This window comes from Perna viridis, chromosome 2 (genome assembly GCF_037379345.1).
Source record: "Perna viridis isolate PV_CMFRI_1.1 ecotype Kerala chromosome 2, ASM3737934v1, whole genome shotgun sequence".
In the NCBI taxonomy this organism is placed as follows: Eukaryota; Metazoa; Mollusca; class Bivalvia; order Mytilida; family Mytilidae; genus Perna; species Perna viridis.
In genome coordinates, this window is record NC_142446.1 from 34,041,418 (window position 1) to 34,068,738 (window position 27,321).

At 32.6% G+C, this 27,321-nt stretch overlaps 2 protein-coding genes and 1 long non-coding RNA gene across 3 annotated transcripts in view; 2 read left to right on the top strand and 1 right to left on the bottom strand.

Annotated features, from left to right (window-relative positions):
- LOC148624753 (cytosolic phospholipase A2-like) overlaps nt 1-4,487 on the bottom strand; it is a 42,095-nt gene extending 37,608 nt beyond the window's left edge. The window contains exon 1 of the mRNA XM_088567631.1: nt 4,302-4,487. The gene's annotated coding sequence lies outside the window, so the exon portion shown is untranslated. The remainder of the gene's footprint in view (nt 1-4,301) is intronic.
- A 544-nt stretch (nt 4,488-5,031) lies between these two features.
- LOC148624755 (stimulated by retinoic acid gene 6 protein-like) lies at nt 5,032-26,445 on the top strand. Its single transcript, XM_088567636.1, has 18 exons — nt 5,032-5,112; nt 10,590-10,680; nt 10,953-11,013; nt 11,524-11,609; nt 12,774-12,907; nt 14,499-14,665; nt 15,573-15,799; nt 16,008-16,087; nt 17,060-17,121; nt 17,471-17,609; nt 18,600-18,675; nt 19,148-19,226; nt 19,921-19,969; nt 21,418-21,532; nt 22,064-22,165; nt 22,622-22,785; nt 24,470-24,610; nt 25,462-26,445. The coding sequence occupies exons 2-18, from the start codon at nt 10,601-10,603 to the stop codon at nt 25,668-25,670; spliced, it is 1,971 nt and encodes a 656-aa protein (XP_088423762.1). The 5' UTR covers nt 5,032-5,112; nt 10,590-10,600; the 3' UTR covers nt 25,671-26,445.
- On the top strand, nt 5,122-10,387 carry LOC148624756 (uncharacterized). Its single transcript, XR_015919764.1, has 2 exons — nt 5,122-5,319; nt 10,327-10,387. It is a non-coding gene; the product is annotated as an uncharacterized LOC148624756 (long non-coding RNA).
- Nucleotides 26,446-27,321: the final 876 nt, after the last annotated feature.

The window sequence follows — 27,321 nt, forward strand, 5'->3', positions numbered from 1 at the left end:
TTATGGCATTAGTATTGTATGTGGCATCAAAACACCCTTTGTAGTGCAGGGAGGAGTCACCCAGAGATAAGACTTTAATTAATTGTGTACTGCCAAATTTGAAAAAGAAGATATTAACGTAGGTAATGACTTAGGGATAATATTAAAGAGGCACTACCTTAATTGCTACACAGTGAATTGACAGCTTAGGAGTGTTTTCTTTTATAATAAGATTATAGGCAATGTTTGTGTTATACAAGAATTGAAAACTGCAAGATTTGACCTGTTTTATTCATGTAACCATCGGTATTCAATCTGTTTTTATCAATTCAACATTTCATCTAATTTGAAACTATTTGAGATACATGCTTCTGTGATGTTTATGCAGCACTTTCTAGTTGCTTGAACATTGTAAACAAAACATGCAGACTGTCAAAAGTTCAGAGGTCATATCTTACCAAATTGTGCAAAAAATGTTTAATTTTAATGTGAACTTAAACGTATCATACAGCTGCCATTTTGTTTTATGACTGCACGTGATCTGACATTATATTCTTATTAAAAATAAATTTCTGTTTGTACCAAGTCCTGGCACATCGATAAACTGCTCTTTGTGATTCATATTAGATTTAGGAAAACATAACAACAAACTTAAAAGGAAGAGAGTATCAGAATTTTTTCTTTTTAAAATAAAAAATCTAAACACCACTGCCAAATCATTGATAAAAGAACTGTTATTGAAGAAACATCTTATAAAACTAATGCTTCAAGTCAAACTGCAATATTAATCTTTTAGTAGAAAAAAAATCAACTATAAGTCGCCAGACAGAAAGTAGCAACAGCGAAAGATCACCATTCCACAACAACACGTCAAATTCAAGTGTTAAACAATCAATAATATAAAAAAAGCCGTATTCATCACCAGCCTCTTCATGGTTTCGAAAAGTAGATTGAAGTTAAAGATTCATGACTGTTAGTGAAATGGGAAGAACACAAACTTCTCCAAAGGAGACTTTGTCACATTAAGAATTACAAGTTTTAAAATTTGGTGCATATTTGTTGGAAGTTTTTTATAGATCTTTTTCACATCCATTAATATAAGTTAATTGGTCAATGATTGTATTTTTCTTTGTTGTGTACGAAAGCAAAAGTTCATTAAATTATGATTAAGTGTCATTGGGTATATGAAATACATATGAGCAATAAACACGCGATATAAATAAAGTTATGGTATTTTTAGTTAAACCACATGTAGTTACATGTATCAAAGCTTTATATCCCTACTGTAATTACTATTTTGAAGGAGAAATTTTTCAATGTGAAATGTTGCCAGTTCGGTATTTGCTTGAAGAATGAGTGTTATCTTGGAATCTTCTAGCAAAGTTGGTGACACAATTCACTGCTGATTTATTGTCGTAAATGTTCTGACCCACCTCCTGGACCATTTTTTAAAATATTGCATGGTTTTCTGTGAGACACACTCATACAACTAGATAATCTGACTGCGGAAAAGTTGAACAATCTGCCAGTGCTCGTGATCATTGTTGAGACAACCGGTTTTGAGTTTGTTTGAATTTACAATTTGAATATGATAACACACGAATCGACTAGTTGTAGTTTTTTAATTGTTATAATGGATACGGACATTTACCGGATGCCAACTATTTCTCATTTACCGCATCTTTTCCTTATTTTAGTTTTTTTCGTTGATGTTTTTATTTTATTTTTTCGAGTTCGTTTGGGCGAAATAAATTAAGTACATGGCTGTAGTACATGTATTGAAATTATGGAAATTTATACATAAAGTCGAAAGAGTGGGTAACTCGTTATAGGCACATATAAATATAAGTAATGCGTAAACGCAATCATAATTCACGAAAACAAAATAGTTTTGCTTAAAGTGATTTAAAATTAACAGAAAAAAACATCAGAATACAAAGTAAAAACAATTATGTAGGTGCTGAATTTGACGTCCCTGTTTTGATATTTTTGTTTTTAGTACTTTTTACATACTTAACACATTTCTAAGAGCCTAACTTTCTTTATTTTAATTTTTGGTTATAATGCTGCTGATAAGAGGCTATAGTTCCTTTGAGTTTTACAAATCTTCGGAAAATATTCTTTATATGAATAAAGTCATTTTTGGAAATAATTCAACTTTTCAACTGCAGTTGGTTTCTACAGACATGCAAACTCTGAGAAATCTTTTCAGAATTTTATTTCAACAGATCTGAGCAATTCTCATTAGGCTATGTCCAGTTTTGATTTTAAACATCTATACTACTAAAGGAGGAGACCGATTTCTATGAGCCGCAACTCCTCTAGATCTGAAACCATACAAGGTCAAATATACTTGTGATATGAGGTGTAAATGTAATGTTGTTGTATTCCAGAAATTTGTCTTTGAAACAATCTTTTTTTGTACGGAAAACGTGATTTTTTTGGAAAATATCCAAATTCGGAGACCGTCATTGGCCCGTGTGTTATAAAACGCTTTCGCGCATGCGCAATCGACGCACTGTCCGGATGATGTGTACATATACGAGTATTGTTAATTCATAATCTTGCTGAATTAAAAGACATTCACAATTTTCCTTGTGTGCAAACCTGTCCAGACACGGAAAGGCGTAGAACGCGTCAAAATAAAACTTCTCCCTTCTACATATATTTGTAAACATCTGCGCCCGAAGTTCGGACCTCTCCCTCTTTTTATGTGTAAACTGGCATGACTGGTAAACCCCCTCCCCATTGTTTTGAGTGAAATATTGAATAATTTAAAATTTAAGAATTTATTATGCATCTTTTAAATGGGTGGAGCAGAACTTTCCGAAAATTAAAGGATCTTCAACCCAGCTCCCCTTCCCTCCCACCCCACCCCACCCCAAATGGCCAAAAAAAAAAAAAAATGTAGTACCAAGTTTGAAAAGCTTATCGTGTACATGTAGTTGTCCTTCTTTTTTTACATTGTATGATAAAAAGTTTTGTTCGAGCAAAATGCACGGTTCGGATAAAGTGTGAATAAAGCCTAAACTTTTTATTATGCATAAACATTCATTTGAGTTTCCGTCTGTCTGTTCGTTCGTCTCCTGGCGTTTTCCATTTGATAAACAAAACTTTGTACAGATGTTAAGCACAAAAATACATGCAAGTTCGATTTTGAGCTTGATAAAAAATATTTTTTGATTTATCAAGAGACCACTTTGATAACCTACTTGAAAGCATTATTGGGCGTAATTCTTAAATACCTAACAGGAAATTTCGCAGAATAATAAAATATACAGCTTCTTAGCCCTAGATTCAACCAATTGTTCCAGGAAAGTCCATTGGCACGAGACATGAAACTTTGCTTAGGGACGTACTATTTAACTTCTGGAAGGTGGGGGCTCGTTTTTTACTTTGGTTGTTAAAAAATATTTTTACCCTGACTTCGGAGAAAAATGATTTGGTAAGGAATAGTTAAAAATAAGTAATATGAATACAAAAAGATAAAAATATATTTCTCTTACATGCGTTAGAAAAGTACATATTTTTGCGCGCTGCGACAATAGAAAACCAAGTCTCCTGAGAATTTAATTAAAATTAAATCTTTGATTACGCTACCCTGCATAAAAGTTGACTTGGCACATGTCAGATCGTGTATTTTAATTAGATTGGTCCCCTGAAAGGTTACTGGTCAACTCCTCTTAACAACTAAAGCAACTTGAACAAAACTGTATATAATTGATGTAAGGTAGACGATCGTAGATCCTTTACAACGACTGCTCATTTTGTTTGAATTCGTCAAATAAGTATTGTGTCCACACTTTTTTTCAAGCGACCGCGATTTCGCGGGCACCTTCTAGTTTAAATGTAATTTTATCTGTTTGAATGTTGGAACAACTGTTTGAATATTTGATCAATAAGCCATGTGGTCGGGTTACACAATAATGCCATTTAGACCGATCAAGTTGTAGATCTGTGCCTCGCCTTATGCTCCACGAGGAATAAAGAAGATATGTGATGAGATGGTGTCAATACAGTATTAGATAGGGTGTTTTTTTGGTGGTCAATTGACACCTTTAGATATTGAAATGAGTTATGACATTTTATTCTATAGGGTTATTAAATGGTTATTTTCATATTAATCCTGTATTATGTCCAAGTACAGTCGTATTGGGTTGAGATCACTTGTATTGGCCCGAGGCTTCGCCTCGGGCCAATACAAGTGGTCGAAACCCAATACGACTGTACTTGGACATAATACAGGATTAATATGAAAATAACCATTTTATGATACCTTTATTAACTGATGACTTAAAATAACAGGAGTTATCTGTACAAACCTTTAAATACAGCTCAGTATGACATATTTCCTAGTGAAGACTGTAACACTCCAGATCTCTTGATGCATTTATTCACCCCAACTGTTCTTTTCTATATAGATCTATATTAATATACCAAGTTTGCTGATACCTTCTCAAATTAGGTTTTTAATGCATTCTTTAGCTTTTCCCACGAATTTTATTAATGTGTAGATCATTATACAGTTTTGATTTTTTGTGTGTTTCGGATAAAAGCGATAGTCATGGTCTATTCCACATAACACTGCAAATTTATAGTCAGTTTTGGCAAACAAAATTCTATAGCTGTTTCAAACAAAATGGCGGACAAGTTTTAACTTTTATACAGGGCCAGAATTAATACAGGGCATGTGCCCTGTATTAAATTAATACAGGGCAATTGCCCTGTATAAATTATGGTTGCTAAAACCTCCTGTTGTATTAAAGGGGCAATTTACATTGTATTTTAAGTCATCAGTTAATAATGCTAAATATTCAAATAGCTGCATACAAAAAATAATAGAAGTATATAAAATTAAAATTAGGCCTAGTAGGAAAGGTTTTGTTTAGTTCTTTGTTTTGGTACATTTGTATTTGCTCAAAATAGAATAAGACTTACATAACATTTACGCACTAATTATTGAAAGAGGTTTGTGTGAAACATTTTAAAATACACGATAAATTTACTTTTATCTGATTGAAAATATATATCTGAGACACAGAAACACAGGTATGATAGATGGGGATGGGTGTAGAAGAAAATTCTTCACCCCATTAATTATAAAACACGCCTTTATACAATCTGTGTGGAAAGGTGGGTAACTATACTGAAGTAATTACACATTTATCGACCCAGTTATTTCCGAACATAACAGTTTTATTTGTACTTGTATTCTGTGTAGTTAACCATAGGAGAATGGCATTTAAACAGGTTCAAGAAATAGGTTCATAATCACACACCTGCTGGGATTAAGTGTTTGTACACTATATAAACACATATACACGATTCAGACACTAAATAGTAAGTTTTTTTTTTAAATATACTCTATTTTGTAATTTTTTATGTTTGTTACATCTTCTCGTTAACTAAGCAATTGAAACAAAGAAGGAAAAATGTTTATCATAATGCAATACGTACTGTAAAACTATGTGTGACATTTTTTTTGGAATATTCGGTTATTTTATTTTTCATTATACGTATCTATAGATACGTGGTATATATATATATACGCGATAAAAGGTAAAGATACATTTACCTATAGCTTACAAACTAGTGATTTATTGATTTATTTATTGAAGCTATAGTAACTGCATTTAAATATTTTTAAAAAACTTTTGCATAAGTTGAGAAACTCAATAATTTTATGAACACATTTGAAAGGAGATGCATTAGCCATGCTATGTAAAGGGTCGCAATATACGCCCAAATTTGTATTTGATATTTATAAATAATAAAGAATCAGAATTTAGACTTGTACTGATTATGAAAGATGAAAGAAGTTCAGCTCAATATGTATATTTAATTTTTAATATTTAGTTTTGTAACTAAGTATACCATCAATATGTACATGTAACACGAAATCTTTTTTTAAAAAATTGGTTCAACACAGGCAAATATTTTTCACGTGAACTTCAAATGAAATCCATGCACGTGAACAATTTACATGACTTTCATGTTAAGGCTCGATTCACCCTAATTCCACGTGAACTCTGTCACAAAGTTTATTTGCTCAATCCGGGCGAAATTCATGTGAAATTCGTGTGAAAATAATGCCGAGAGCCCGAATGGGCATCAGAGCAATAGTTACAATGCATACAAATTTCATAAAAGAGAATTCAGAAAACAGATTTACGATCAGCAAAAAAACTGTGGGATGATGAAAAATATGGCGAAATACAAAAAAGCAGCTGAAATCGTGTAAGACGAGTGAAACAGAAGAGCTCACCAGTATTAAAACTTGTATATTGTGATACAGCTGCTACATACGACGCGAACATCTGCGAACTTTTGGGTGATTATTTCCACTTTCATTTTATTTACTAACGATACCGCGTCGGAAGACTCATTCGACAATAATATTTATCCTAACATTACAATGTGTGGTAAGACATACTTTGAATCCGATCGTAGCCCTCTAAACCCGGTACTAGACTGTCCTACTACTTTTGAGGAGGTGTGATATAAAGTTAAAAATTTGCATGCGGGAAAGGCACCAGGACCCGGTCACCTCTTAAACGAACATCTTATTTATGGCGGAAAAAATTTTTGTTGACTTAATTTGCAAAATTTTAACATGATTCTACAATCTGAATAGTAAGTACTGAAATTACTAGTGCAAGAAGCATCTAACAATATTGGCGACTTAAAAATTGAATTTTGGGCGGATTACAAGTATCTAATGACCAAAATTTAATTTATTATTAAGTAAGACAACCTGGAAGTCATTGTACATTTTAAACAAGTGAAAAGCTATACAGAATATCATTTGCTTCCATGTGTCTGAGTTAAGTTCGTTACCGAAGTTGATTACGCCACGGAGAAGAGTAACAAGAAGATCGTTTTCGTTTTGTTCGAACAGAGAACTCAGATACAATTTCACTTAAGTAAAAGAAACAAAGAGAGAGAAATCATTAGTCCATAGAGAACAAAGAAAATATGTAAAAAAGTGACCGACCTTTTTTCAATTCAGTGGACTTTAAATACGAGTCCAGTTAGGTAGGTCAAGGGATAAAAGCGTTGCTGGAGGATCATGTAATTACTACTACACACCTGCTGGGATTACTGTAACTTTGTACACAGATTCATACACTATAAAGTAATTTTTTTTATATACCCTTTTTGTATTTTTTCATTTTGCTAAATCTTCGGGTTAACTAAGCAACTGAAACATAGCAGGAAAAATTCTTTATTATAGTACAATATGTACTTTAAAATTAATGTAGGCATGGCAATGTGTGGCATTTTTATTTTAGAATATTCGATTATTTTATTTTTTATTATACGTATCTATAGATACGTGATACAGATATACGTGATAAAAGGTAAAGATACATTTACCGATAGCTTACAAACTAGTGATTTATTGATTTATTGGAGCTATTGTAACCGTAATTTAAATATTTATAAAAGACTTTTGCATAAGTTGAGAAACTCAATAATTTTATGAACACATTTGAAAGGAGAGGTAAATTAGCCATGCTATGAAGAAATCTGTAATATACGCCCAAATTTGTATTTGATTATATAAATATAAAGAATCAGAATTTAGACTTCTACTAATTAAGTGAAAGATGAAAGAAGTTCAGCTCAATATGTATATTTAATTTTTAATGTTTAGTTTTGTAACTAAGTATACCATCAATATGTACATGTAACAAGAAATCTTTTATTTAAAAATTGGTTCAACACAGGAAAATAATTTTCACGTGAAATTCATGTTAAACGAGCTTCACATGAAAATCACGTGAACTTCAAATGAAATCCATGCACGTGAACAATTTACATGACTTTCATGTTAAGGCTCGATTCACCCTAACTCCACGTGAACTCTGTCACAAAATTTATTTGATCAATCCGGGTGAAAATCATGTGAAATTCGTGTGAAAATCATGCCGAGAGCCCGAGAAGGCATCAGAGCAATAGTTAAAATGCGTACAAATTTCATGAAAGAGAATTCAGAAAAGAGAAACGATCAGCAAAAAGGCAGTGGGATGACGAAAAATTTAACGAAATACAAAAAGCAGCTGAAATCGTGTAAGACGAATGAAACAGAAGAGCTCGACAGTATTAAAACTTGTTTAGAGTGATACAACTGCAACAGACGACGCGAACATTTGCAAACTTTTGGGTGATTATTTCCACTTTTATTTTATTTACTAACGATGCCGAGTCGGAAGACTCATTCGACAATAATATTTATCATAACATTACAATCTGTATTAAGACTATTATCAGAATATAATAGCATTAAAACCTACGATTTTTCAACTGTATACTTCTATTCCACATACTCAGTTAAAATCCCGACTCAAAAACATTATACACCGTTGTTTTTCCAAAAAAGATGGTACACCTAGATACAAGATTTAATATATAGTTCTTGGTAGAGATTCCTCATACTTTGTAAGAAATAATTCCAAGTCATCTTCCAAATATACAGAAGAAGATGTTTACAAAATGTTGGAATTTTTAATCGACAACATACTTGTCCAGTGTGGTGGACGCGTTTTTCAACAAACGGTCGGCATTCCAATGGAAACAAATTGTGCTCCTCTAATTGCTGACCTATTCCTTCACTCTTATGACGCTGACTTTATACCTGATCTGATCCGAAAGAAAGAATATCGTTTAGCTTGATCCTTTGATCTTAGTTTCCGCTATATAGATTACGTATTATCTTTAAACAATCCTAATTTTGGGGATTTGATACATCGCATCTACCCAAAAGAACTTGAGATAAAAGATACTACAGACACTGTGAAGTCAGCCTCATATCTTGACCTACACTTAGAAATCGATGGTAAAGGAAAACAATTGACCAAACTTTACGACAAATGTGATGACTTTTCATTCAAAATTATCAACTTTCCTTTCATCTGTGGCAACATCCCTTCAGCATCTGCGTATGGAGTGTTCATATCACAACTCATACGTTATGTCAGAGCTTGCCGGGACTACGAAGACTTTTTGTATCGCGCTAGAATTCTAACAGATAGGCTTCTGGAGCAGGGTTATGTTGCTACAAGATTGAAGTCATCACTACAAAAGTTTTATGGTCGTCATCATGAACTCGTGGATCGTTACGGTCTATCCATCTGCACCATGAAAACTGATTTGTTCAACGTGTCATAGTTTATCTTTCCTCTTTCGTCTACCCCGGACTTTACTTTTCATGAGCAACTCGGCAGGTGTTTCTAGAAAAGCAGAGGACGCTTACTCTACCGGTGCACGTGGTCCATGCTCCCAGGTTTTAGTGGAGTCCGAGTTGCTCATTTGCCTTTGTTACTTTGTATGTATGATTTTATTTACTTTATGTTCTTTTTTGTGTATATCTGTTTTCCGTGTCTGGTCTTTGTCCCTGGATTATATTCTTTTGATTACCGATATAACCTTGGTTCCCTTAATTAATCTTTGAATCCGATCGTAGCCTCCTAAACCCGATATTAGACTGTCCTATTACTTTGGAGGAGGTATGATATAATGTTAAAACATTGCATGCGGGAAAGGCACCAGGACCCGGTCACCTCTTAAACGAACATCTTATTTATGGCGGAAAAAGTTTTTGTTGACTTTATTTGCAAAATTTTAACATGATTCTACAATCTGAATGGTAAGTACTGAAAGTACGAGTGCAAGAAGTATCTAACAATATTGGCGACGTAAAAATTGAATTGTGGACAAATTACAAGTACCTAATAACCAAAATTTAATTTGTTATGAAGTAAGACAACCTGGAAATCAGTGTACATTTTAAACTAGTGAAAGGCTATACAGAATACCATTTGCTCCCAGAAAGTGAATCTAAATATCATATGTAAAAGAAATTTACACATTACTGCTGTAGAATACAAGGATTTAAATATTTTGTAGTACAGAGACCGAGTTAAATATAATTTTATTTTGTTATCTTTGTTTTTAGTTTAGTACCTTTACAAGGATGATCTCCATAAATAGTATGCAACTTTTGTTACGGTGTATCCATCTGCACCATGAAAACTGATTTGTTCAACGTGTCATAGTTTTCCTTTCCTCTTTCGTCTACCCTGGACTTGACTTTTTATGAACAACTCGGCGGGTGTTTCTAGAAAAGCAGAAGACGCTTACCCTACCGGTGCACCTGATCCATGCTCCCAGTTTTTAGTGGAGTCCGAGTTGCTTATTTGCTTTTGTTACTTTGTATGTATGACTTTAATTACTTTATGTTCTTTGTTGAGCATATCTGTTTTTCATGTCTGGTCTTTGTCCCTGGATTATATTCTTTTGATTGCCGATATAATCTTGGTTACCTTGATTATTCTTCCGTTAAAGGGATACTAATAGAACTCAGGAATAATAATAACAGACATTTTGTGTACATCTATCGTGGTGAGTATACATGAACATTATTTATTGAAACTTTCATGTTTTTTTTTTCAGTACATCGGTGAAAAGAATCATTTATTTTTATAAGCGATTTCGGATTAAACTAGTGTTTCATATCTTTGTAGTCGGTACTCTTTGCACGAGAACATTAGCAAATGAGTGAGGGATGATTTTAACATTTTTATATGTTTTTTTTTGCATTTCAACAGGTGAAAAGAAAATGTCATTTGATTTAGGACCGATTCTTTCCACCCTAAATGATTTCCAGAATGATGGCAACTCGTCGTCTTCAAGTTGGCTGTATGTGAATAATATTATGAATTATATACGTTGAGTAGTCTTCAGAGAAACAGGTTAAATTTCACATGAATTATATAACTAATGTTTCAAGTCTACAACTTAATGCAACTATCAAAGACATTACATTTAGTTGTTGTTTATTCATTGTACATGAAGAAAAAATTCCAAATAGCAAATGCTACAACAAAAGAAACAGAAATAGAAATAAACCATTAAAGTAACTGATATTAACATGTAGAATCACACAAATATTCTAAAAATATGTTTTGCAGACCCACGTGCCAAATTGTTATTCCACACGACCTGTTGTATCAGTATTTACTTATTCCAGCGGTAAGTCGTAGTTTTGTTTTTTTTAAATAAATTACATGTATGTGCCGTCATACAATCCCAATATTTTGCAGCTGACATGTCTTAGACCTGCTTATAGTTTAGATAAGACTTATGGATTATATACTTTGTTTGTCAATTGCTTTTTGGTCTCTGATGAAATTACTCCTTATTAAAGAGCAGATACGTCCACCAGCGCCCCAAATATATGGTCTTTTTTTTAAGTTGAACTTGATAAAAATGCATTGGGAGTCTACAAGTATGTCTCAAAAAATAAAACTGAAAAGAATCCTTAATGTGCTTAAAATAATGAGATAGTCTTCACTTTATATAAAAATAACACTATCCAAGATAATATAAACTCTTCTTGCTTCCAAAGCATGTAAATGTTCTTCAGGTTTTGTATAACTTACCGGTAAACTATGTTGATAATTTACATTTACCAGATGCGTAAAAATGAATAAAATTCAATTTTCAATGATACTAAAAAGATATTTTTTTTGTTTTGAACAGATTGTTTTTACAGTTATTCTAGCGTTTGCTGAGAAAAGAGTTAATTTGTTTCTCCAATGCCTTGCTGGAAGACCAGGAGTGGTATAGTATGTACATGTACATCAATTCATTTTACTTAACACTGCATAGCATGCTGACAAGCATGGTTCTTCCTCAAATTAATTTTAAAAGTGCTTGTGTTTCAATGGGTCTTATCGACATTTTCTCCATAACTTCAATTTTAGACAGAATAAAATCGTCGTGTTTATTTAAAACAATATCATTTGTCCTCCCAGGTGATATTCAGTTCGTGACTGAAGAGGTTATTTTTTTTTATCAAACTAAGCACACTTGTTTTGATCTTTTTTTTTATATAATGCAGATTTTATCCAAGTTTAATTTTCAGCATATTACAATATACAGTGTATGAATTACGATGATTTGAGCATTTTGTTTTCATCATTTGAACATTAAATGCTTATCTAAGGAGTGACTGTTTTTTTTTCCGTCTATGAAGAAATAACCTCAATCATAGTACCACCAGGGCATTATTTCTAATAGACAGAAACAAATATAACAGTCATTTCTTATAATTCCATAATTTTTATTATAATTCACGTATTAAAACATAAAAAAAGTTTGATGACATTCCAGTCATATAACAAAATATGGTCTATGAGATGACCGAAAAAAAAAACGTTTGCGAGTAGAGACGACCAGTGTAAGACTTGGTCACATGAGCTGGTCTTAACTTGCCATCTTAAACAATAAAACGTCTTTGAAGTGGCAGCGTTATAGACATATTAAATTAAAGGAAAACAATTTGTACTAGGTTTCCAGCATTTTCTAGGAGTAGTAAACAAGGGAGTACATTGTATGTTTTCATTGAAGAAAAAATTACTTATACTCTTTGGGTTATCTTTCACCCGTCCGAGAAATTCTTGATCTTTCCACTCGATCCGCTACGATTCACTCGTGAGAAGTACTTGGATTTCTCAAACTCGTGAAAGATAATCCGATCTTTAATCTTCACTCATGTGAGAACATCTAACTTTTTACTTATTGTAGCGGTCGTATGTAAATGAGACTCTTTCATACGGTGTGCTCCAAGTTTTACACAGGGTCCAAAAAGCTTATTTACTGTTTTTTTTTTATCAAGTTTCGGTATGTTATTTATTGTTTGTGTCTCTAATTTTTACTTGAGTATTTATCGATGACGTTTGAATGTTTGACATTGCTTTAACGTCGGTTGTTCATAATCGTACTTCCAGCCCAATGGACATTATGGGAAGATCAAATCGATTTTCTTACGCGGCTGCGTTTGGTGCTACCGCTTCACTGTGTGTGGGAGTTATATTTGAACAGAAATTTGCTGTCACTCTAACTGGACCTAAATATATAACAGGTAAATTAAATGCAGAATGTGATGTTTTTTTAATTAAAGACCACATTAAACTTTTGTCAAATCGAACACGTGATTGATTTTTAGATTTAGGAATGACTGTTAATATTATTTTCTGTCTGTGAAAAGAAAAACCCCAAAAAAACCTTCAATAATATGTTGTACCGTAAAAAACTGACATGTGAAAGCTATTGATATTACGGATAATTTTACAAAAATCATATATATTACCAAAGGAAGAGACCGATTTCTTTGAGCTGCAACTCCTCTGAAACCATACAAGGTGAATATATGTATGATATGAGGTAAAAATGTGGAATTGTGTACTTCCTAAATTTGTCTTTGAAACAATCTTCTATTCTGCGGAAAACGCGAATTTTTCGGAAAATATCCAAATTTGGAGATCGTCATTGGTCTGTGTGTTATAATGCTCAATCCGCGTACTGCCTGGATCATGTGTACATTCGTTACACGAGAATTGTTAGTTCATTATTTTGCTGAATTAAACGACATCCACCATTTTTCTTGGATGCAAAATGCATGTCCAGACATGGAAAGGCGTAGAACGTGTCGGAGTAAACCCCCTTCTATGTGTAAACATCTGCGCCCGAAGTCTGGACCTCTCCCACTTTTTATGTGTGAACTCACATGACTGGTAACTCCCTTACCCATTATTTTCAGTAATTTATGAATTTCTTTTGCACCTTTTACTTGGGTGGAACAGAACGTTTAGAAAATTAAAGGGTGTTCAACCCAGCTCCCCCTTCCCTCCCATCCCACCCGAAGTCCATTTGTTAAGGGACGTATCATTTAACTTCGGGTGGGGGGCTCAGTTTTTTTCTTTGATTGTTCAGAAAATTTTGATCCTGACTGGAGGAAATATAATTTGGTAAGGATAGTTTAAAAAATAAGTAATATGAATAAAAAAAAGAAAAAAAATAGTATTCGCTTACATGCGTTAGAAAAGTAAATTTTGCGCGCAAAAACAATTATGAGTCAAAAAGAAAACCAAGTCCCCCTGAAAGGTTAATGATCATCTCCTCTTAAACCACTAAAGCAATTTGAACAAAACTGTACACCACTGATGTATGGTAGATGATCGTAGATCCTTTACAACGATTACTCATTTTGTTTGTGTCCGTCGAATTAGTACCGTGTCCTCACTTTGCTCAATCGACCGCGATTTCGCAGGCATCCTCTAGTTCCTTTTAATTAAATATCATATGGTAAAAGTTAAGCCATGTAGATTTTTTAGATTTTATTTTAAACCAATAAAACAAACGAACAAACAAACAAAAAGTTTCTATAAGCAAACTTACTAATTCTGTATCAGCTGTGATAAAGAAAGGAATGCAGGAAAAAGTATCATATACCAGAAAAAAATTGTTCTTATTTAAAAAGTGTACTTTAATTAAGAAATTGGTCTTGCCTACAAGAACATCGTCAACATAGTCGAAATATGTTGTCAATAAATGATGTTCTAAACTTCCCCATTACTATGAAAGTATGGTTTTAACAACGAACTATCTTAAATGTAATGTTTTACTTTTGCACCTTTCAACTTTACTTAAACCCTTCTCACTATTTATTTCAGTATTTGGTGCTTTATTGTCCATGTTGATATATGGGTTAGATTACATGCCCTTATTTACAGCTTTAACGGCAAACTCCTCGTTAGGGTATTTTATCGCAACTTTGTACGCTTGGGGATTTACAGCTATCACAGCTGTTAGAAGTTTCTACTGTGATAGTTTGACTAGAGTAAGTTTAGTGATATTATGAATTAATAACTAGATTAATATTTTTTTATCTATTTATAATGTGGTTTTGCATTAGATAAAATTTACTTTTAAAGACGCATTAGCTGTCATTTTCGTAAATTAAGAAATAGATGAAATGAAATGAAAACAAGACACGTATTACTTGCGTATCCGTGATTGTTATTTTTACCAAGGTTAAATATTTTCAATCCACGTGTATGTACTGTTGGCAATCTTCGGAAGTAAGGGCCAAAAATAATTAGATCAAAGCTATCGATCTTCTCTGATCGAAAAAAAAACAACGTTTTTTCTCAATATTATGTAGGTATTATTGAAATTTTTTGCTTCAATTGTATCACTACAAACTTATTTCATTGAATCATAAAAATTCTGTAGAATAAAAACTGAACAAATTTGGCCGCTAATGCACTTCAATCAAATCGGAATAAGCTGAGTAATGGTGTAACTTAAGTTAATTTAGTTTTGATAAAACTAGAGTATGTTCTCAAACAGAAATTGAGTTATCTGTGCGCCAGCAATCTTGAAAACATCTAGGAATAATTTATATGAAAAGTATCTGGTGACCGCTAGCTGATATAAGGCTTGATTTTTAATACTTAAAGTACTAAGTAACAGAAATAAATGACTATACTTATTTCCTGTCAGTGAAATGTGTTTTCTTAAACCCGATTTTAGTAGGAAGATCTGGATAGTGAAACATGAAAAAAAAATCCTATGTTTTCCTTTATCGACTATATTTGATGGGAAGATTCAGAATTTTAAACTGCATTTATTGTTGTTTTCATTAGAACTGGATGGTAAGAATAATTTATTTCATAAGTTCAGAACGATAACTGATGTCCCCATATATACAACCATGCTATATGGAAGGAAAGTTTGTGTTTCAGGACGCCATTATTATAATTGTTGTAGGAAGTCTTCCAGAAATGTTCTGTCATTTGTACTTATCCATAAGCTGTCCTGCAAGATTTATCCGATCTCTCTGGAGAAAACGACAGTTCCAAGAACTGGCAGTAGATTATGAGGACGAGGATGACATTTTTGAGTCTATTAGATCTTCGTATCAAGGTCTCCATGTTAGAAAACTATTTAAAATACCTGATCCTCCAATAGAGTAAGTTTAACATATAAATATTGTTTAACTTCTTTAAAAAATATACATTTGTTATGTGTGAATTTTCAAATTTGATGGTCATTTACGTAATAAATTTGTATGATTCATACAAAAAAAAATTGGCAAGAATTTCTATTTTGGTGTTATGAGACGGATTAAGAAATGGAATACTTTTTACGATAAGTTATCGAACACGTTTTTCTTGCAGCCCACCAAATGGATCTTGCAGAAAGGTTGTATCACTGATTGGTGCTATTTACCACAGGGTTATCTACCAACGACTCAACAGTAAGTTAAGTGGCAATCCACTTAAGAATCATGCAAAATGTGATTCATAGTTGGAAAGCCTACATATTTTTACATATAACGCTTGTTCATTGGTAATAAAAGTTAAATAGAATGCACTGTAGAATTCAAAATTAAGGAAGATACAATGTAACTATGTAAATGACACTTAAATACAATAGAAACTATTGGATTTTCCATGTGGATTGTCTCTTAAGAGCAGACAGATTGGAATGAATAAAAATACATGTCATCATATAGACATATAAAGCCAGGAGCGGATTCAGGCGGGGGCGTGGCGGGCGTGCGCCCCCAAAAATTTGCAAAGCATGGGTTGTCAGGGGTAGATTTAGGCGGTTTTAGGTTGAAACTTTAATTCCCCGCTAATTTTACCGCAAAAGATATCTAATTTGCACCCACTCTAGAAAAATATTTAAAAAAATTAACATAAAATTTTTTTTCGAAATTTTAACTGTCCTCCCCCCCCCCTTATCTAATATCCTGGATCCGCCCCTAAAAGCAGCTTAATAACAAAAAAAATGAAATGTGTAGCCCATTTTGAGGTGTATCACATTTTACAGATTTGCATAATTCTTACAAATATTGCTGCTTAAATATTTTTATTTGGTTGAATATATTACGGCAACGTCATGGCATAAGTCAGTATCGGTAACACAAAAGCAACTCGGTCAGGACATGCAATTACACCAAATTTTTTACTGTCATTTTAATTAACTAATATTTGATAAAAGTCGTACATATAAGTAAAAATATAACATACGTAAACTATTATATGGGTTTTCCCCTCTTATGCCCAGTCATAAATATCTCCGAGCTGGAAAACATGTAGACTGAAAGTTATCAGTGAGGATGCACAACTTTAAAAAAAGTTTCATTACTTTAAGAAACTTTTTTAATATTTCATCTGTATATTAACCTCTTCTTGATTGCTTTCTTTAACTTATTACATTTTAGATTTCAGATATTCTACCCGAATGTTATCAGTAACAGTTATCTCTCTTATTCTTTTATACGAGGTATTTATCAAGAAATAAAAAAAAGAAAAGTATTACAGTGAAATTACAAAAAAATACAGTTAATACATCCAACACAAAGTTTGGAATTGCGTTTGAAATTATACTAATTGGGTTTAAGGCGTTTTTTTTCTGAAATGTTTATTCAAAAGACGGAAATAAAACAACATTCAAAAGTTAACACATTGTTTTAAACGTTTTTAATATAATTTTGAATTACAAAACGTTTATTAGCCTGTTAAAATCCATATTAATTTAAATAACACTATTTACATAAAGCTTCTTACAAAAATAGCAATATATTCACATATATATAACTGACGAACCTTAATACATTTGCATTTATTGGAAGGTGTACGTGGACTTTATGACGTTAATACTCATCTTTGCAAAAGTTGTTTTTGACTTCCTCGACTTTGGATACGCAGTATTACCACCTGAACAGCATACAAACCTTGCCTTGATGACATATGGATTTTACTCAATCTATGGTTAGTTAGTAAGCAGCAAACGCATATACCAAGCAAATCAACTAACCACTTAGCCTTAACCCAAGTTCCTGGAGCACCTAGCTCCCGGGACACCTAGTCCCGAACACCTTGTTTCTGAGACACCTAGTTTTGGAGCAAATTGCTTCCCAGACACTTAGTCTCGGAACACCTAGCTTACGAGACATGTTGTCTTAGAAACACATTGTTTTAAGCAAGCCCATAGATAGTTACAAACCACCTGTTCGAGGGACTGCGACCATTCCCTAACTAGAGAAATTACAATATCGAACAACCCGGCAATTTGCGACTTTCCTGAAAGCTTCTTGAAGCTGCTTGCTTGTAAGTTACACCACAAGCTTCAAAATTAAACCGAAACTTCTAGGCTTTAGTTAACTTAATTCTTGGCTTCCTTAAGTTTCAACTGTATCTATTCTTTTGGTAATAATTCTTTCAAATCTTTCTCTGCTGTTAAACTAACAAAGTGAACTAATTTTGCAATGAATTTCCAATAATGTTCCGACTCTAAACCAAACAAATGGATATCTTATTATAAATTTGAGCATTTTAACAATCTTCAAATGATTTGTAATAAATAAACTGCATTTTTGCCACAGTATCAGTCTGCATCAGAAGTATAAAATATATCAGAAAGAATGCAACTTGTCTTTAATTATTCTAATACAACTTTGCTTTTGTTGAATCATTACCATTTATTAATTTTCTTTCTATCAATGAACTTTTAAACCGAATCCATGAATTGGTCACTATCGAAGCGGGAAATTTGGCGAGTCGTAAAACCTGGTTCAACCGACTATTTTCATTTGAAATATCTGTATCAAACCTGGAACGCAGTTTCTTATTCATATTCATGTGTTTATCCTTGAATTTGCTACTCCACATGGAGTAAATCTTACTTTTTAATTTGTAGTTATGAGTTCGGTAATTTAATTGTTGTATATATAATAAAATAGATATTCGTTTGTGTTTTAGTAAGCTTGATTGTGTCATTGACTGTTGGGTTTATTGCTGGTATCTTCATGGTCCTACATACCCTCACATCATATAGGTATAGATAAAATATAATTTAGAAATGAATAATAAAGATCAACACGTTACATTAAAAAATCAATTTAAGAGTATTGTATTAGGAATAAAGGCACATGATTGTTTATGGTCAAATTAGGAGTTTAATTAAAATACAGATTTACGAGTATAAATATTAAAAACCTTAAAATACTTACGGTATGTGAATGTCAGTTACATTGCTTTTGTATCACAACAATCACCGAAATTTCACATGGGAGGATAATTTTCGCAGGATACGTATTAATTTTCTTAAATACCATGAACTTTTTAAACCTCAAATTATTCTTTCATGTAAAATGTTCTATAAATCATAGAAATCATCATGTCATGTTTTTTCAGTAGAACTTTTACATTGTAAATTAAAGTGATATTTAATTATTTCAATTACATTTTATTAGTCATTTTCATAAATTTTTCAAAATCTCTCATTTGCAACATAAAATATTTTATAGAAATTTACTGCTTGGGTTGTACAGAGGTGACAATGGACATTTGACAACAACTCAAGAAAAGTCAAACTCAGCACTGCTTGTAAGTATGCGGTTTTTAAAAAAAAAGACTACAGATCACAATAATAATATTGCCTTTTTATTTGAACAGAATAAAAAGCACATTTTAAAGTCATTGATATTCAAAATAATACGAGCTGCTCTTTTTTGAACGTCAGTAATTTATTTGTATATTCATTAGATGGTTTTATCTATTGCAAATAAAGTCTGTTATTGCTACTTGTTATCGCACCCTGCTTCGATAGGTTTTAAACTGGATTATTTGAAGATGAAACTTTATGTTTCTCTTTCCGGTATTTACATATTATAGATATAACTTTAGTTCCTCCTTAAACCTAATTTATTGTAATTGTTAGTTGCTAATCTTTTGTACGAATAGAAAAAAGGGAATATCTGTTTCTGTCTTCTGTAACTTTGACTTTAAAGTTATAAGATGTTTCTATGCAATTATTGGTGGATGCCATGTTTTCACTTATTTATTGTGTAATGATTTATGGACAAAGGGACAAACGAGTGAGCAAATCAATACCGAAGACACAAAAAGGACACTACATATTGAACATATTATACAACACAAAAGAACAAAAAAATGAGAATATGTTTGAATTATTTAATAAGACTTTTTATAATTAAAAAAGCCAATTAAACCGTCGTTTTTAGTATTTTTTTAAGCTTCTGTTTTGTTATTTCAATTTCTTTACTATTTTAAATGGTAGGTTGGAAGTCTACGTTATGCTGGTTATCAGGTTGCTTATGTAGCATGGGGTAAGAACTTGTATTTTTATTCATACATAAAATTGCAACCGATGGCAACCTAATTGTTATCTTTTTTCGAAGAGGATTTGTAAGGCCATGTTAGCTATTGCCATCACTTGGAATCCATCGTGGTCCGTCGTCGTGGTCCGTCGTCGTCGTTAACAATTATACAAAACTCTTCTCCTCTGAAACTACTTGACTGATTATAAGCAAACTTGGTATAAATGTTCCTTGGGGTATTCTGCATAGAACTGATGTGGGAATATTTGATTTGTCGAAAAACATGGCCGCCATTACTAAAAATAGAACAAAGGGTCAGACATTGGTTTTTCACATATATCTCCAAATTTGCTAGGTTTAGCTCAATTTTGACAAGATTAAAGTGTTTATCATGATGAGATCTATCTTTAGTCAAATTTTGGTTTTAATCCGTTAAACCATGTCGGAGTTATTGCCCTTTTTCAACGATTTTTGCTATTTTTAATGTTATTTCTTTCAAAAATCTTCTCCTCTGACACAACTGGACCAATTGGAACCAAACTTGTTATAAATGTTCCTTGGGGTATCCTGCATAGAACTGGTGTGGGGATTTTGATTCGTGGAAAAACATGGTAGCCGTTACTAAATTGGAACATAGGGGTCAGACGGCAGATTTTTGCATATATCTCCAAAACCGTTTGGTTTAGCTGAATTCTTACACAGGTAAAAGTGTTTAGCATGATGAGATCTATTTTCTTGTCAAAGTTTTTGTTTTAATCCGTTAAACAATGTTGTAGTTATTGCACTTTTACAACGATTTTTGCTATTTTTAATGTTATTTTATTTTCAAAAATCCTCTCCTCTGACACTACTTGACCAATTGAAACCAAACTGGTGTGAATGTTTCTTGGGATATCTTGCATAGAACTGATGTGGGGATTTTTGATCCGTCAAAAACTTGGCGGCCGTTACTAAAAATATAACATAACGGTCAGACAGTAGTTTTTCGCATATATCTCCAAATTCTTTCAATAGCTGAAATGATCCTTATTATTAGGACTACAAAAGTTGTCAGAATACTCCTTGTAAGAGTTATTGCCCTTGAAAGGGGAAAAATGACTTTTTTAACAGTTTTCAGTCAATATCATGAAAGCTTTGATAGATTAAAAGAAACTTTCAATTGTTTAAATGATCCTTATGATAAGCCCTACCAAAGACTTCTTGAGTCAAAATTGTTGGACAACTTCTTGTTAAATTCATTGCCTTAGAAAGGCAAAATTCAACCAGGTGGGCGATTACGGCTTCTGGGAGCTTCTGGTTTCATATAGTCAGTCAAACTGAGTTATACCAATCTGTGTAATTATGATGCTGAATCTATTTTTACTTTAAACAAATAGAGAACTCTGCACTTTGTAACAAATTCCATCCATTATGAATCAGCATTAATAGTAGTCTTGATATTCAGCATTTATTTGTAGGTTATCTGATCCAATTTTTGATACTTTTCATCATTGCGATTGTGCTGGCAGTAGTAATCATTCTGTTGATGAACGGTATTTTTGACTGGATGCTCATCAGCTTACAGAATGTATGGTAAGCACATGTATAATTAGTGTGGCACAGTTTGTCAGTTTTTGTTACTGATAGTACTGCCGAAGTAAACATCGGTTCAGCGTTGTCATCGCTTGTTGAATCGTTTGTCACACGAATCATTGTCATTTACGTCTAGATTAGGCCCTGCTTTTAATGTCTTTAATTGTAAATGTCTTTGGCTATCATTCAAAAGGACTGGCTGAAATATTGATGTTTTTAACGAAAGGATCTCTTTGAACAAAAATCGAACAGAACCATTCAAAAGACAACAGGCGACGGACAACCCATACACAGCACAAAGGAACTTAAGTTATATGTAGTAATGTTCAAGGAACCCTGATTATATTTCCTTGAACGTACTAACGACACAGGTATTTCACGTCTATAATTTAAAAAAGTAATCAAGAGAACCAAGAGTCTAGCGGAAATCAAGAGTGCAATCCAGAGACAAAGACCGGACAGGGAAAACAGAAACACACACAAAACAAAGATAATAAAACAACTAACATAACACAATATTTACATTTGTAGGCCTATCCTACTGATTTCATTAGCAGTGAATATTGGACAGAAAGTAATGGCCGTATTTGTATTTTTGCAACAACGCGGAAGTATATTAGCATTAAATAATAGGTAAGCAGTGTTTTTTGTCAAATTTATTTTGTCTTTTAAAAGTATTAGAACTTTCCTACCGTAACTATATATTAGTTTAGGTACTCTCATGAATTTGTTTATAGGGTGTGCTTTAAGTACGTTCTATTCTAACGATCACTTTCTTATTTTGGTATTTTCATTCTTTAAGATGAAGAAATAAATCGATGAGATTTAAATATTAGCTATTTGAATTAGGGTATGAACGAGTTGAGAAGATTATTCCGTCTATGTGTATTGCAAACTAGTATTACAATTAAATTGTTGCCATTAAAAAGCAAATTTGTGGCTATCAAATTCACCTACATAATATAAAAGCAAAAATATAACCAACATTAGTTCTTTTCTAACAGAGCTACACTATTTAGATTACATTTTCCTGCTGTCTTTCTCATGACAATAACAAATACTTAATAATGTTTTTACTTTTTTTCCTAGACGGATATTCTTTGTGGTTGCCTATTTCATGTTTTTCTACAACATTTTCCTTGGTCTTGTATCATGTCTACTGAGGATTATTAAAGCAGTGGTGCTTGGTGCTCTGTTTTTACCCAGACTTGATCACAGCACACTCCCAAGAAAGTTCCAAGAATTTGATCCAGGTATTTCAACTACATGAATACATACGTTTTATAACGTTATTGGGTACTTGACGTTACTACTCCATATCCAGTCGAAACGACTTGTAGTGAATCATTGTTTCTTATGCTGGTAGTTTTGATGGTATTGTCATTCTTCAATATGTTATAAGCTAGCTTCCAATAACTAAGCGTGTTTTAATTGAATATCTGATTTTTTCTATATGGTGTATAATGACGTTTTCTATGAAAAAAAAATATTATTGTGTAAATTTAGTGGTGTGGGTGGGCGTTTGTTGTTTCTGATCATTTTGACCTCACATAAAGATTGGATAGTTACGGCATTATAAAACTAGTTAAGCCCCACTTTATGCACCTGTCCAACGTCAAGAGATGGTGGTCATTTAGTTGTCTTTGTGTCGTTATTTGACTTATAAATTTATTCAGAAAAAGTCTCATCGTTCTTTTACCGTGGATTTTGTTGCTGTTGTTGTCAGGGCCTTCCAGTGCTTACATTTGTATAACTTCTGGTGATTTCTGCAAGTACTTACTATTATGTTTGCATTTATACTCTGGTGCTTTTGTTGCGTTTTATCATTTCCGTCCTTTTGCTATACATGTTTTAAGTATTTCTCTTTCATTTTCTTTTTTAAATTTTTTGAATGTGATAATTATTTTTGTATAAAATTTATAAAGGTTATAAAATCGAAGCTTATTTCCTAAACATCCGCTAGACCTGTTTGTGGTATATACTAAAGTTGCACGCAGAAGAAACAATTTAGGAAAAGTGCTTGGTAAAAGAACAACCAGAAATTAAAAAAAAAAAAAAAACAATTTCACAGAATTTTAATTGCATATTGTCATTGGGAATCTTTCTTTAGATTTTGATATAAATAAGTTTGAAAGCCAATATGAACATGTTATCGATTTTGGGAAATGTAGGAGATGGTATTTATTTAGTTAGCATTGCTCAAAGTTTTTCTAGTGTTTCTCTAGATCGTTTGTATCTTGATTTTTAAACCTTTTAAGATATATTTGAACATTTACGAACACTTTTCCTATGCCATTCCCGATTATGATTCTTGAGAAATCTAGCCTTATTAACAAAACGAACCATAAAGAATTAAAAAAACTTATCATTTTTTTAAAGTTAATAAGGTTCTGCATAAGAATTAGGATATTCAAATATAAAGTCTTAGCATACCAAAAAATATGTACTACATGTAGTAAATAGTTTTTTGATCTTGAATGTAAAGTAACCCCCCTTCCAACTCAGAAAAGGTATTCTGGATATGGGAATAAAGATACAGAAAGTAACCCGTATATTATTAAGAGTGTTCGTTCTGTTAACTATCTCTACTTTCCAAGAACGACAACCAAACGAATACTTGGAAGAGAAAGTTTTTGTTAATGTGCAAACATTTACTGAAAGTTCTCGAAAGCTTAAGGGCGGAACGTTAGCAATCATTCCCGTTCGGAACTAATTAAAAAATTCAAGATAAATACCAATGAATATGAATGGAAGTAAATCAAATGCTGGGTGAAGTCCGAACGATTATGTGCTTACCCTTAACAATACGTTTAAAACATTGCAGTTCGTTGGTCATCTCATGCGTCTTAATGTGTATGGCCAAAGTGTAAGACCTTTAACAGCGTATATAACATTGTACATTAGAACTCTTAGATTAAGACATTTATTTCTATTCAGGATTTGATGCATTTTGTGGATTTATGCATGTTGAAAACGCTCATACCCATCCAGTTGTATTGACGTTCATAAGTTTAGTTCAAGCAGAGATTCTAGAAAAGAAGCGAGTGAAGGAAAAAAAGATTGAAACAGTTGAATATGGTAATCATTTTTCTCCATTAGATAAAAACAATCAATGAGACAAACTTCTGGGTTTTTGGATAATCACAATATATCCGTTTATACTTAGAAGATCCAATGTTCATTCGACAAGCTTAATTTGTCTGTTTTAATAACAAACATGAACTTAAATGTACGACTATGTTTTTTCTTCAATTTAACCTGCAGTATTCAATAATTTTTATCCCATTTTATAGACATAAGCTTAATCAATTGATCGAAACTAGATAATTCCAATAGGAAGTTCGTGCGCACGAAGGGAAGACCTTGGGCAAAACAATACTGGGAACATCAAAAATACAACATACCGAAAATCGTCGAACAGCAAATAAACTTAATGAGAACGCAGAGAAAGATGAATAGCACGATCCGCTAAAAATCGGGTGGCTTCTGTACCTTTTTAAAGTACCTAAAGTGCTGTATATTATTTTAAATCGAGTCCAGTGAAAGAGAAGGAAAATACACAATTGTTATAAAAACTCTCTTTAAAAATACCTGGCCCCACAAAACTTTAAAAAAATAATTAACCACGAGAGTATTCTTAACGTCCATGGTAACTCTAATCAAAGTCTCTGAAATTGATGGCGTCACAAACAGAAAAGAATTTTCCCAGACTTAAATTATTTTGAAAGAGTAATCAAGGGAACCAAGGTTATAGCGGTAATCAAAAGAATGTAATCCAGGGACAAAAACCCGACATGGAAAACAGACATACACAACAAAGAACATACAGTAACTAAAATCATACATACAAAGTAACGTAACAAAAGCTATCTGATCTATAGTTTCTAAGCGTAATATCCAAAAATAATATTTAGCATTCTTATTTTTAGGTACTGTCATGACAAAACAAACACGAGCGATAAATACAGTTGCAAGATTTAAATGGAAACTGGCATATACCCTTCTCAAGAATCCACAGTTGTTTATACAAAGGAAAGATGCCTTGATACAGATTTTCAAGCAGAAAGAAACCGAACAATTTGCTGTTAAACAAGTGCACGTAGACGATATCCAGTTAAAAGAGACAATTGTTACGTAAACAAAGTTTTGTTGATCTAGATGTTTTTATATGTTGCCTTAGGATTTTGTGCGGCATATATCTATATGTAAGTCTTCCGTCTATGCACCCATTGCCAATAAATGCGGTATGGTTTTATAGTATAGTTTTGTTAAAGTGTAATTTTAATTATTCATATGAGCAATTAATACCACGTATTAAAGAAGAACTACATGATTCACTTTCCGGTTGTCTATAAAGATTCGCTGATTTCATGAAACACAAGATTTGTTGAACGAGGAATTTATGTTTTTTTTATATTTTGTTTGTTAATTTTCCCTGATTTCTCTTTTTTAATTTAGTTTATTGATAAATTTATATTGTTCTACCGGTGCACCTGGTCAATGTTCACATTTTTTAGTGGAGTCAGAGTTGATTATTTGCTTCTGTTACTTTCTATCTATTATTTTAGTTACTTTATGTTCTTTGTTGTGTATGATCCAACATTTGTTTTGTATTTTTCGCAACGAAAATGGAGGTATACTATTTATGGAATTTATTTTATCATTCATTATCTTCTAATTTGAGACAGTAATACTTAATGCTACTCCAAAGATTTGTATTTGTAATTATTGAAATTTCCCTTGTTCTAGTGGTTGTCTGAAGCTATGTATCGATTTTACCTCTCTTAGTTTTACATTTATTCCTCATTTTCTTTTTTATATATACATTGACTGTTTTTTTTTTTAATTTTAAAGCGTACTTTATAAGAATATCATTGAAAATGTCATTAAAACGAAACAGTCTACGAAAGCAGCATGGATGTCTTTTTAGTCGCTTACACGACTTTAAAGTGTATTACAATGTATTTGGTCAGTTATGTTTTATAATTAATTACACTTCAACATCAGAACCATGCAGGTGGTGATATATCATACACGTAGAATTTTTTGGTATGAATTAATTTAAACACACCTGAAGTATTCTTAAATGATTTTAGTCTAGTTCGGTGACAAGAATGTGTGAAACCTTCTTCTGGAAAAGCTTTAAACATTTCTAAAATTCAATAAATAATTTCTAAATTATAACTAAGTAAATATAAAATTGTATGTATCGACGCATCCGCACTTGTCTCCTTCCGTATCGACAAATTTTGCGACTTGTAACAGAATATTATTTAGCCATTCGTAGTTTTATTCTACGTATATAGGACGCCAACACTTCGTCCATATTATATGAAATTTAATCTTAAGACAGCATATAGAAGAAAGGTAATATTCATTGGTTCAATGAGAAATAAAAATCGCGGAAAAATGTTGTACTATTTTTTTTTTAAGTTTTCACTTATACATATTTGTGCCCGTGCTGGTCCGGGTGTTAAAACAATAGGCCTGCAGCTTGTCGTAAAAGGCGACTAAATAGTGCTCAGAAACCTAGCCGGGGGCTAGGCGCTCTGCCCACAGAGCAACTGGGATGTGTACCCCAGGTGGTAGAATGGGGTACCCCTGGTGTGTTACATGCTGGGGTTGTCAGGCTATAATACGGAAAACCTGACCGCAAACCATAGTGGTGCACCGTGTTGGGAAAGATGTCACGTTCCTCCTCGTTAAAGAGCCCTGCTGTGGTATTCGATAGGAGTGGGAGCCTTTGCGCTCCGCCGCGGGAGGCTAAATTGCCCGACCTTGCCCGTCCC

Coding starts and splice junctions, on each gene's coding strand:
- LOC148624755 (XM_088567636.1), top strand. CDS start 10,601: ATGTCATTTGATTTAGGACCGATTCTTTCCACCCTAAATGATTTCCAG. Junction 19,227..19,920: donor AGTCAAACTCAGCACTGCTT/GTAAGTATGCGG, acceptor TTTAAATGGTAG/GTTGGAAGTCTACGTTATGC. Junction 22,786..24,469: donor GTTCCAAGAATTTGATCCAG/GTATTTCAACTA, acceptor ATTTCTATTCAG/GATTTGATGCATTTTGTGGA.